This window comes from Motacilla alba, chromosome 10 (genome assembly GCF_015832195.1).
Source record: "Motacilla alba alba isolate MOTALB_02 chromosome 10, Motacilla_alba_V1.0_pri, whole genome shotgun sequence".
NCBI classification, from domain to species: domain Eukaryota; kingdom Metazoa; phylum Chordata; class Aves; order Passeriformes; family Motacillidae; genus Motacilla; species Motacilla alba.
The window spans coordinates 8,688,694-8,700,724 of NC_052025.1; the positions used below are offsets into that span (position 1 = coordinate 8,688,694).

At 42.9% G+C, this 12,031-nt stretch overlaps 1 protein-coding gene across 12 annotated transcripts in view; it reads left to right on the forward strand.

Moving 5' to 3' along the window:
- The window catches only part of MYO5A (myosin VA), a 90,018-nt gene that overhangs the window by 53,319 nt on the left and 24,668 nt on the right, over positions 1–12,031 (forward strand). For all 12 annotated transcript variants that reach the window (XM_038147310.1, XM_038147298.1, XM_038147303.1 and 9 more), the window contains 11 exons: positions 312–473; positions 986–1,083; positions 1,719–1,805; positions 1,895–2,003; positions 2,773–2,984; positions 3,871–4,027; positions 7,442–7,681; positions 8,194–8,442; positions 9,533–9,626; positions 10,323–10,471; positions 11,198–11,311. In XM_038147310.1, coding sequence (XP_038003238.1) covers positions 312–473; positions 986–1,083; positions 1,719–1,805; positions 1,895–2,003; positions 2,773–2,984; positions 3,871–4,027; positions 7,442–7,681; positions 8,194–8,442; positions 9,533–9,626; positions 10,323–10,471; positions 11,198–11,311 — 1,671 coding nt within the window. The remainder of the gene's footprint in view (positions 1–311; positions 474–985; positions 1,084–1,718; positions 1,806–1,894; positions 2,004–2,772; positions 2,985–3,870; positions 4,028–7,441; positions 7,682–8,193; positions 8,443–9,532; positions 9,627–10,322; positions 10,472–11,197; positions 11,312–12,031) is intronic.

Here is a 12,031-nt window from a genome sequence, read left to right on the forward strand (position 1 = left end):
CTGGTGCTTAGGAAACTGCTGCTGGTATCTTACAGTTTCACGTGGCTGTTGTTTGCTATATGAAAAAAAAATCAGAATTTTATCTTGAGAAGGAGACTCACTGATCAAACTCAGAAAAGTTTTGGTATATTAAATCATGGCCCATTCACTATACCACTTAGCCTGTCTGCTTTTTGCATTTGTCCCCTGTGAAGTTCACCAAAAATGCAGTTCTTACAAAAGCTGAGCCTGGAATTTAACCTTAAGCACAAACAGGTACAATCGCTTGCTGGATTCTTACCCTTTGTGTATTTTTTGTGCTGTTACACCAGTTTAAGCTGCTACCAGAGTTATTCCAGGATGAGGAGAAGGTGCTCAGCCCCACATCAGCAGCCCCTTCAGGGCGTGTGCCTCTGACTCGAATGCCTGTCAAACCTGCCAAGGCCAGGCCAGGGCAAGCCAGCAAGGAGCATAAGAAAACTGTGGGACATCAGGTGAGTTTGAAGATGCAGCTCTGTTGCATAATGTCTCCCTTCACCTCCTGTCTCACAGGTCTCAAGGTGTGCTGGTGGCTCATGGGATCCCTTGTGATTCTGAGAGAGGTGCAGCTTATTGTGATTTACAGCTTGGTGCAAACAGTCCCTAATTACCAAGGCACTGTGGGGAACAGTTTGAGGCAGCCCATTTTTTATTATGGTGCCAAACCCCAAACTGATGCTTTTCAAAAAAAATTTAACGCAGATGCTGAGAAGTTTAGAAAAAATCTTAAACTGGGATTTTTGGATCATGTGCCACTTTGTCTGACTCAAATCCAAAATGGGATTCAATCCCCAGAAAACTTGGTTCCAGTTATCAGTGGCCAAACATTAAATACGTACACATATCTTTGCCATAATTAAATTAAAAGCATGCAAATCCAGGTCTGTTTTCTGAGGTTATCTCCAAGATGACTGAGCTTGTTCAGGCTATTCCCTGACCATTTTTTTCTTTCTTTTTTTTCCAAAAGTTTCGAAACTCTCTTCATCTGCTGATGGAAACCCTGAATGCTACAACTCCACACTATGTGCGCTGCATTAAGCCAAATGACTTCAAGTTTCCATTCACGTAAGATGCCAGTTCCTGTGGGGTTTGAGGAGCCTGTGTTGGGAGGGGATTGCCCAAGGCCACTGAGGATCAAGGCTCTGCTGAACCTTGCTCACTCAGGAGTGAAGTGCTGTGTCACCTTTCTCTGGTTATGAATTCACTCTGTGTGTATGTGTGTATGTGTGCTACAGCAGGAGATGTTTGGGGATGAATAGAGGGAGAAATGCTTCCTGATGCCATTTTTTTGGTTATGGTGATACATGAGACAAAAATTCTAAAATTGCTGGCAAAGAAAATGTTGAAGTAACTGGGGTTTTCACTCCTTGAGCTCCTTTTACATTTACTGGAATTTGCTTTTTCAGATTCCAAAGCCTTTTTTCTTTTTTTCTTTTTTTTTTCATGTATGAACTTGCTTAGAGTTTTTCTCAAAGCCCAGGCACACAAAGGCTCCTGTATCTCTTGTGCTGGCCAGCAGGAAGTGCCAGTGGGCTTAGACTGTTCTCCAGCCAGGCTGTCTTCAATTACCCCTGAGTTTCAGGAGCACCCATCACGCCCACCCTGCACCCCACTGTGCCACTCCTCTTCTGAGTGTGCACACAACCAGGACCCCAGATAATGCAAGCCTAGTCCCACATCCCCCTTTTGTTCCTACCTAGGTTTGATGAAAAGCGGGCAGTGCAGCAGCTGAGAGCTTGTGGTGTCCTGGAGACCATCCGGATCAGTGCCGCTGGCTTCCCCTCCAGGTGTGTTTGCTCTCTTTGGATTGCTTCCAGCTGCAGTTCTTTTTAAGGCAATGGTCATTGTTGGCACTGACGCTCTGCTTTTGGGACAGGTGGACCTACCAAGAGTTCTTCAGCCGTTACCGGGTCCTGATGAAGCAGAGAGATGTCCTTGGGGACCGAAAGCAGACGTGTAAAAATGTCCTGGAGAAGCTGATTCAGGTACTGGACTTAGTGCTGAGAGCATTTGGAATCTGCAGGAATAGAGACAGTGTCGCTTACTCCCTCATAAGACACACTATTTTAGTACCTTTACAAAATACTAAACCACAAATGGATCCTGTAGCTCTTTTACTGCTGTTCCTTTCAACTTAGAATCAAACAGCCTACAAAATCAATTTTTTTTCAGCGTGCCTTTCTATATTCTCAGTTTTTCCCTGAGTACTGCAGCCTGTAGACATAAAATATTATTCTCTTCCTGGTTCAGTTCTGAAATTTCAGATGTGTTTGAGCAGCAGCAGCATGCTTTGTTCTGCCCTAGTCCTGACACAATAAGTGATTTGTACATGTCTGGAGCCCCAGCTGCTTTGTTTGCACTGTGTAATGTGGTTGAAGATGGACCGTTCAGAGGGGTCAGCTACAATTTAAGCAGAAAATTGTACATGTGCACTGCCTGTATTGCTTTCATCCTCTGGGCCCCTTTGTCACCTCCTGTAGCCTTCCATGTTATTATCTTTGTAGCATTATCATCTAAGCAAAAATCTCACATTGCCCCTTTGGGTCATGCTTGTGGCCTTATTATATTAATTTTTAACAGAATCATACAGAGAAAATACCCTTCTCCACTTTAATTTAAGTCTCAGATTACCCAAAATATTACACAGATAATTTTGCCTCTTTACTAACTGTGCTTTCATTTAGCCCTTCATGCCTTTTTTTATGCACTAACACTTAATGCTGTAACTTATCCTCTTTTTACCTTTGAAAATAGGACAAGGATAAGTACCAGTTTGGTAAGACAAAAATATTTTTCCGGGCTGGTCAAGTAGCCTACCTGGAAAAAATAAGGGCAGATAAGTTGAGAGCTGCCTGTATCCGCATCCAAAAGACCATCCGGGGCTGGCTGATGAGGAAGAAGTACATGCGGATGAGGAAGGCTGCCATCACCATCCAGAGACATGTCAGAGGGTACCAGGCACGATGGTAAGCACTGCTCAGGGCAAATGCCACCCCAGCCCCAGTCCAGAGCCCTGTGACCAGGGCATTTAAATGTGATACATTCGTTCTCGCCTTCCTATGCTGCCTGAGAGGAGATGATTTTCCAGGGAAATGAAGGAAATGGAATATAATGAGTGTGTCTGTCCTGACTGGTTTTGACCTTTCTGAGAGGACAGTAGCACCCTGGCTCTATGATGCAGAAAACAAGTAGTACTAAGGAGATATGTTGCAGGTGAGGTAAAGCAGGACTGTCTGAGTCCTTATTGCCCAGTTTCCGTGTGCCCTCCCAGCTGGGTCTGTCCTGCTGGAGAAGCCGTTCCTCATCCAGGGTGCAGCTCTAAAGGGACATTCATCAGTCTGTGATTTGTTTGGATTGACTTCTGAGGGATGGCCATGAGGCCGGAGAGAAGAGCAGGAGTACAGGTGGTATTGTTCAAAGACAGGGTGGTGATGAAGGCTGTAATAACCAACCCTCAGAAAGAGGCATATGTCATGATGCTTTGTAATTGTCTTACTGCAATAGCCAAGAACAAGCAAACATTTTCTACTAGTGGAGGTTAGGAGAGTAGATCTGGAAGATGATGTAGTGGAAACAGCTTTAAAGTTGGAGAAGAAGTGATGAGTAATTAAGCAGAGTTTACCTTGTCAGTTGAATAGTGCAGTTCTTAGAGGAAGTGAAAACATTTCCCTGTAAATCTTTGCAAAGTTTCTGTTAATTTTTCATTCTGTTGTACTGCCACACAGCAGACTAGCAAGTAAATACACTGTGTCACTGACAACACTAAGAAGAAATTAAAAATACAGGCTATTAAAAAAACCCCCAAGCATTCAATCACATAATTACAGGTGCTGTTTGTGATCTTTTCCTCAGCTATGCCAAGTTCCTGCGGAGAACACGAGCTGCCATCACCATTCAGAAGTTCCAGCGCATGTACGTGGTCCGCAAGAGGTACCAGTGCATGCGAGATGCTACTATTGCTCTTCAGGCTCTCCTGAGAGGCTACATGGTCAGAAACAAGTACCAAATGGTAAGAAGTCACAATGTGCTTCTTCACTCTACCTTCATTTCCACACGCTTTCAGGACAAAGCTTCTCTGTGGTGTCATCTTGGGAATCTGAAATGTTTTGTGTGCATGCTGTTAGTTGTGATGCACAGAGAAAATAGCAGAGCATGGATTAAGGAACAGCACCTGGAAATTAGAAATATCTAACATTGCCATCAACTTGTCATTGTGGATGTATTCTCATTGTCATCTAATATAGATGTTCTTAGACTTTCAGTGCAGCCAGTGGAGAGTCCAACAGAGATTTACAGCATTTCTGACTTTTTCACTGGTTATATAGAATGTTGAGGCACTTAAAATAAATACGGAAAATGGCCTTGCTTTAATCTGTCTCAGTGAGTCCAAATCAGTATTGCTTACATCAGTGATGCACTCACTACTGGTCCTTTCCCATCCCTAGTTTCAGCGGTTCTAAAATGGCTTATGGAATTATGTTAGCAAAGAGATTCCCACAAAATTTGGATGTTGAAAGTTATCCACGGGTGGAGTGGTTTTTATTTTTTTTAATGTATGTTGGTTTTGGTGTGGGGATAAATTGATATAACCCCATCCTGGCGATATTGGTAATAGTTTCCGGAATGTGCTTGATAATAAATTATTCAATTGAAAAATTAGAATTTGGTTTTCACTATGATTCAAACTGCAAAGTGCTGACATGTTTCATAGCACTTTTCTCTACAAGAACTGTTTTAACCAGGCTCAAAAGTCAGCCTGTATTTCACTGAAAAAATAGCCAAGGGATTTGTCTTCCCAAGCATGTAAACGTTAAGGGCATGCAGCCAAAAGCCATCTGATGCTTATGTACCATACCTTTCTCTTTTGTATTTGAAGTTTTTATATTTTTCATTTGTATTAAACTTGCTACATAGTCACATGTGTAGTATTGTAACATAAACTAACCACAAAGTTGAAAAAAAATAAACCGTGATAAGAATTTCTTAGTAGTTGACTTGTGGTTGACTTGGCTGTTCTTTATTGTGGATATCCACTTGCCTTTTTGTTGGAGCTCTAAGCATTCTTGTTATTACAGACTATATTTGTGATGTTAAACAAGATGTGTTTTTGACAGTGGTCTGACAGATGTGACAAAGTGACACCTGGGTCACAGCAGTAGGTGGCCTAAAATCTTCAGGAAGATGGGAGTTATTTCTCTATGCCTTGTTAGTCATGTGAGTAATACACAGCCCATCTGGCTTGTAGCACAGTTTAATAAACCTGTTATATTCCCTCCTAATAGAGATGGCAGGTTTCTGGAGGAGTCCCTGGAAGGGGTGGTCAGACCTGCCTGTCAGGAGGATCCCCCTCGAGCTGTGAATTGTTCTCTGCAGTAAAACATGACAGTCTGACAGGTGCCCCTGCGGTGTGCTGTGTTTGTCTTGTCCTCCCAAGGTGGGAATTTACCCAAGCTGAGGGTACAGGATGGCCAGAGAGGGAAGGTAAACATGGTTGTTGTGGAGTTGGTGATGATTGCAGGCGAGTGAAACCGAAAGGTTGCCCTGTGACAGCACAGCTGGGCTGAGCCCTGGCTGCAGTAATGTGTGCTACACGTGTTGTTCCTTAGGATTGTGAAAGGGACCTGTTGTTGTTGTAGGAAGAGAGGGCATCTGTTGAGTCACGTGGGCAGTACGAGGAATTTAATATGGTTGAATCACCTGTTTCACCATCCTGGGGAAAGCTCCTTCCTGAGACGTTGCAATGTGCTTCTCAGCTGGACAAGGAGTCTAGTTCCCCCATAGCTTTGACATAAGCTTTCCTGGGATATACCTGGTAGATGAAGTAACTGTCCTGATCCTCTCACTGTACTTTGGAGTGGCTTTGGAGTTTCCTCACTGGATTGCATGGATGCGAGGATTCCCTGGCAGATGAGGACCATCCCTGTGCCATGGAGGTATTTTACAGGGTTTGTTGCTTTCAGACTTGAGGTGAAAATTGTTGAAAGTTGGTTGTATTCCAGTGTTTAGGCACCTGATGGGAACCTGAAAGTATTCCAGAAAATGTGTAAGGAGGAGGCAGGAATGCCAGCTGCATGGCATGCAGTCAGGAGGACTTTGGCTTTTGACCTTGCTGTGCTTTTCAGAGAGCTGCTTCCTTACCTTGGCGTGCTGAGCAAGTGAGTGCTGGGATTTCCAGTCTCATTTTTAATTCAGAAATAAATGCTAAGGAAGAAAGTTTGTATGTATTATAGTCTTGCCAGTGAATTTTAAATTCATTGATCTGGAACTGTAATCCTTCCAACACATTTCAGTTCATTTGCTAAGCAGTCTAAAAGAAAATAAAATTACTGTTACCTGACTAGTTTGTCTTATCAGCTTTGTGGTAAATCAGTGTAAGAATGTGAACTGCCTATGATATTTAAACTATCAGTTCTGAGCATTAACATGAAACCCTGAATAATTTTGTTCTTTGGAATAAACTGTTTTATTTGCAGAAGCTTTATTAAGTGAACTCTGAAGCTCTCAGGGTGCTGGCAAGCCTTGTGGATTTGGGCAGGCTCTCCATGCATATCTCATGTAATCTATTTGAATTCAGGGGTTCCAGACCTGAGCGATCTGTGATTGAATTAGTGGGTGAAGGATCCAAAAACAAGTGGTAGACACTTCTAAGCTGAACTCTCAACTCTCTGGCTAACACACGTGACTGGTTAATGTTACAGATTTTTTTTTTTAATAATATGGATTTTTTTTTTTTTACACCTCAAAGCTATGCTTGAAATTTCTGCCATAAAATAAATAAATTCTAATTACTACACTATAAATTTCTTATTAGAAGAGACGAAAATTTTTCATGCTGGCAAGCCTAAGATATGCCAAAAAAGGCAACAAAAAACACCCAAAACAAAATAACACAAACAAACCAAAAGCTTCTGACTTCTTAACAGCTGCTACGATTTCCTCTGGGAAATGCAGTACTGACTGCATTGCATATCAAATGTGGTAATTTTGGACTTTGTATTGATGAACTCTATGCAGCATATGTCAATGATTCTAAAGTGTTTCAAGATAAAGATGCAGTTAAAAAAAAAAGAAGATTATATGTGTAATCTTGCCAACAGGTACCATATACTTTTGCAATTAGCTGAGCTCTGACCTCAACACAAAGGAATGCCTGGTGCTTCCATGTGCCTCCAGTTCTTTTTGTAATGTTTTTCTGGTTGCTTTGCTCTGGTTGCTTTTCATTTTACTCATTGTTGTCCTTGTTCCAGTCTTCTTTTCCTCTTCTTTTATTTGTAAATTAAAGTTACTCCATTTCCTGCTGCTCTTCCCCAGAAGTTTCTCTTCAGCAGGCGAAGGTGTCCATCATTACAGGGTTCTGTGTACCTGCAGAGGTGCACTTTGGAGCTCTAACCCCCGTGTTTTCCGTGTGTTTTCTCACCTGCAGATGCTGCGGGAGCACAAGTCCGTGGTCATCCAGAAGCACGTGAGGGGCTGGCTGGCCCGGCGGCGCTACCGCCGCACGCTGCGGGCCATCGTGTACCTGCAGTGCTGCTACCGCCGCATGATGGCCAAGAGGGAGCTCAAGAAGCTGAAGATAGAGGCCCGCTCCGTGGAGCGCTACAAGAAGCTCCACATTGGCTTGGAGAACAAGATCATGCAGCTGCAGCGGAAAATCGATGAGCAGGTAAAAAAGCTCCCGGCCTGAGGGAAAGCGTGTCAAAGTCGTGGTTACCTTCCTCAGCGCCGTGGGCATTCACAGAGTGCACTGCATTGTCATTGTAAGGGCTCGGCTCTCTTTTCTGACGAAGAACGGTGATAGGAGAGAAGGGGAGGCCACAGCAGAACTGGAGCAGTCAAACATCCACTTGTTCCTCTCAGCAGAACTGAGAAAAACTCCCACTCGCTTAACGCCAGCACTGCGTTTGAAGCACGTCAGTTGCTCTGTTTTGGGGGAAGGTGATCGTGTCTGATGTATGTGGGCTCTCCATCTGATTTTAGTTTAGGATGTGCAGGCTTAGAGACTGGACTGTTCTGTCACCTCGCTAAGCAATTCTGCAAAACCAGACCAAAACCTTTTTGCAATGGGGAAGCTGCTCCTGTGCTCCCATGTCTGGGTATATTCTGTAGGGAAGGAAAAGGCTCCCTTAAACCAGAACTTCTCTGACAACTGCTCTGTCTGTGTTGTGTTTTGCACAGAACAAAGAGTACAAATCCCTGCTGGAGAAGATGAACAACCTGGAGATCACGTACAGTACGGAGACGGAGAAGCTGCGGAGCGACGTGGAGAGGCTGCGGACGAGTGAGGAGGAGGCCAAGAACGCCACCAACCGTGTCCTCAGCCTCCAGGAGGAGATTGCCAAGCTCCGCAAGGAGCTGCACCAGACGCAGTCGGAGAAGAAGAGCATTGAGGAGCGGGCAGACAAATACAAACATGAAACTGAGCAGGCATGTATGGGGTCTCAGATGCATGAGAGGATTTGCAGGGGCCTGGTGTCCACTCAGGTTTTGCCTACTCAGGCTTAATTGTTTCACTTGCGTGGCTGGTATTTTTACTGTATTTTTATAGCTGTACAATTCTAAATAGGCTTGGTATCTAAGTGGCTACACCTATGGTAGAGGAACATGCTAAATCCATATATTGTATGTAAATATATGTATCCAATCTATTCTGATTTTGATACTGAAAGCATTTGCAAAGCCCAATCCTTGAGCCTTCTGACTTAGAGGTAGTGAATTCATTCATTTTTCCTGCCTAGAGAGAGTAATCACATAGATAGCAGAAATCTGTCCCACATTCAGTATTCAAAGATGCTGCTATATCCTGCCTAACACAGACAGCCAGCCTATTCAGCACATGTGCACAGCCTAGTTCAACAGGTTTCAGCTAACCCCTTTTCTTTGCTAACCACAAACATATCAAACAGGCTGATTTCTGTCAGGAGTACTTGCTGATAATGGTGCAAGTTTGAGTATTGGAAGAGCCAATCCATCATGACGTGATGCTGCAGTGACAAGTTTCAATATCAGATAAGCATAAGGGAAAATATTAATAGATAAAGCAAAGTGAATGCATGGTAACCATAATCAGAGACAAATGATTACCTGGCAAACCTGAACACAGGTTAAGTGACACTTAAGCTTTAGGGCAGTGACACTGAGCTTTAGGGCAGAGGCAAGATGTTAAATTTTGGTGTTACCTGGTGCAAAGGAATTTATTGTAGAACTACCAAATGTTACTATTTTATGAATATTTCTGTTTTAATGAGCCATTTACATCTTTGGTACTTTGCTGAAAAATACATGGCACTGTGGAGTGCTTCAGGGCAATTTTAGCATCTGATGAGAAGTGGGGTTCAGAACATAGAGGGTAATCATCAGTGGTAATTTGGAAATGAAGATACAACTTAGTTCACCAGTTCCACTTTGTGAAGAACAGTTTAAGTATTTCAACTTCTGTTACAACAAAGTTGCCATTGTTGTAAAGCTACTGATGAAAGATGAGCTGCATTCTGAGTCAAATATTTTGTCTCTGTAGCTGGTATCAGAGCTGAAAGAGCAGAACTCATTACTGAAAACAGAAAAGGAGGAGCTGAACCGCCGCATCCATGACCAGGCGAGGGAAATAACAGGTTGGCTCTGCTCTCTTCATTCAGGTTCTCTACTTCATGTTACCTGATAGAGCAACACCCTACTGCATAGTTTGGGCTAATTTGCCTTAGTTTACATTCTTTTTTGTGCATTAATTTCTTTTTTTAAAGAACTTGCAAACATCAGAATTATTTACCATTTGAATTTCCACAAAATCCTAAGGGTTCAAGGCCTTTTTTAGGGGGGTTGACTGTTCCAAAGCACTTCAATTTTTAAAAGGCAGCTCTGATATTTAATACAGTTTATCCACTTCAACTTTTCTGGCTGCTGTGACTGTGTAGGCAGCAGCCAGGAAAGCTTAACTCTAGATGTGAGGGCTGTGATGAATGGCGCTGTGATGAGGAGGGTGAGGATGCCTGAGGTGCAAAGCACCTCACATTTTGCCTTTACGTAGCACAGCAATGGGCTAGTGCCCCTTCTTCCTTCCTCCTGGAATCACCTGTAGAAGGTATTAGCAGAATAAATAACTTCTCTGAGTGAGCAATTCTGTGGTTACCACAATAAGGCTTTGGCCCTTCGTATTTTTGGCTTCATGTTTGCCCAGAGAAGCACAACCACCAGCTTCAAGTGGCAGGCTGTTCCTCTGGTGCAGCCACAGGCCTGTACCTCCTGCATGGATGCCCTGCATGGTGGGTAGGGCTGGAATTCTCACTTGGGATCCCTGCTGTCTGTGGCAGAGTCGATGGAGAAGAAGCTGGTGGAGGAGACGAAGCAGCTGGAGCTGGACCTGAATGACGAACGGTTACGGTACCAGAACCTGCTGAATGAGTTCAGCCGCCTGGAGGAGCGCTACGATGACCTCAAGGATGAAATGAACCTGATGGTGGTAAGTGGCTCCACAGCTGAGAAATCAAAAGCTGTTTACAGCTGGGCTTAGGCAGAGTGTAGTGGGATAAGTTGGTAAGTGCTGTCAGCTGCATGTGTTGGTGACCTGTACTTGAAAGGAGAATTTGTCCTTTTAAAATCCTGTTTATTTTGATTAGTTCAGCCAAAACAAATACATTTAAAATTTGTTGTTGATTAAAAAAAAATAAATTGTCACATTTGTGAAGAAGGCTAAATTTCTGCTGTGACTTTCCTGGTGGTATTACTTGTGCTGTCCACCCTTATTTTGCCTTCAAGTTATTCACATCTGCTGGGGTTGTTTGAGCCATCTTCATCCAGTGATAAATGTTAAGTAGTCCTAGGAGTGTTTTATGTGGCAGGAATATAAAGTATTCCTCAATAGAATGTCTAGGAAGTTGAAAAGTTGCTGCCTGTGCTTTCCTGTAAATTGAATGTTTCTTTCCCACAAAGTGCTGCATCCTTGCTTGGTTCTGCTTTCTGCAGCAATCCTTGGTGGTGTAGGTCTGACCTGTCTTCATGGAGCTGAGTGCTAACTGTACCTCATAGGCTTTTAGTTCTTTGGAGAGACCAGAGTAAAAAATATTTCCTATTAATTTTGATAACTGTGACATAACACCAACTATTATAAAGCTAAACTAAAGGTTGTGAAGAGACAGTCACAGAGAAAACCATGTACTGGTACTGATTTGTTCCACTTGCACTTCAGAGCATCCCCAAGCCTGGGCACAAAAGAACGGACTCAACTCACAGCAGCAATGAGTCTGAATATACTTTCAGCTCTGAGATCACAGAAGCAGAAGACTTACCACTAAGGATGGAGGTAATGTTAAAAATCCCCCACAACTTTTCACTGATACGTGGTTGATCTCATTCCTTTCTCTTTTTTTCCATAAGTGCTTCTGAGCACCATATCCTTATACTGAGATATCTAAAGCTTTAATCCAACTTTCTCTGTTTCCTTTTAGAGAACACTTATTCCTTAGTTATGATCCTGTGTACAAAGACTGTCAAAGTATGCTTTGAATTTTTCTTGTGTTACAAGGAGCATAGAGTAGATACTTGATGATCTAGCTGATTTACATCTGTGAAACATTTGGTTGTCAGTGTTGGTAAGCACAATCACTTATTCAGGCCAAAGTGGGAATTCAGAGAACCAGTGAGACTTCCTGAGGAGCCTGCCTGCTGTATAGTCAATGATTTAAAATGGCAATCTGCATCCTTAGTAGCTACATGGAATGAGTTTCCTGTTGGGGGTGAGAAATTCATGTTGGATCAGGTTTTCTCTGTTACAAAGAGAGGAATCAAACTCCCAGAATGGGAGTTTCCTTTGCATATGCAGCAATACAAATCCCAGAGTGTTTGGAAAAATGATCAGGAAGATGTTAAAAAAATGTTCAGAAAGATAACTTCATTCAGCTAATGAATAATAACCATAAATAATTTGTGGTGCAACTCCAAGCCATTGCTAATAGTTTCAAAGATAATTCCCCCTTTCAGCCCATCCCATCACAGTGGGACTGCGAACACAGAGCTCTCAGGG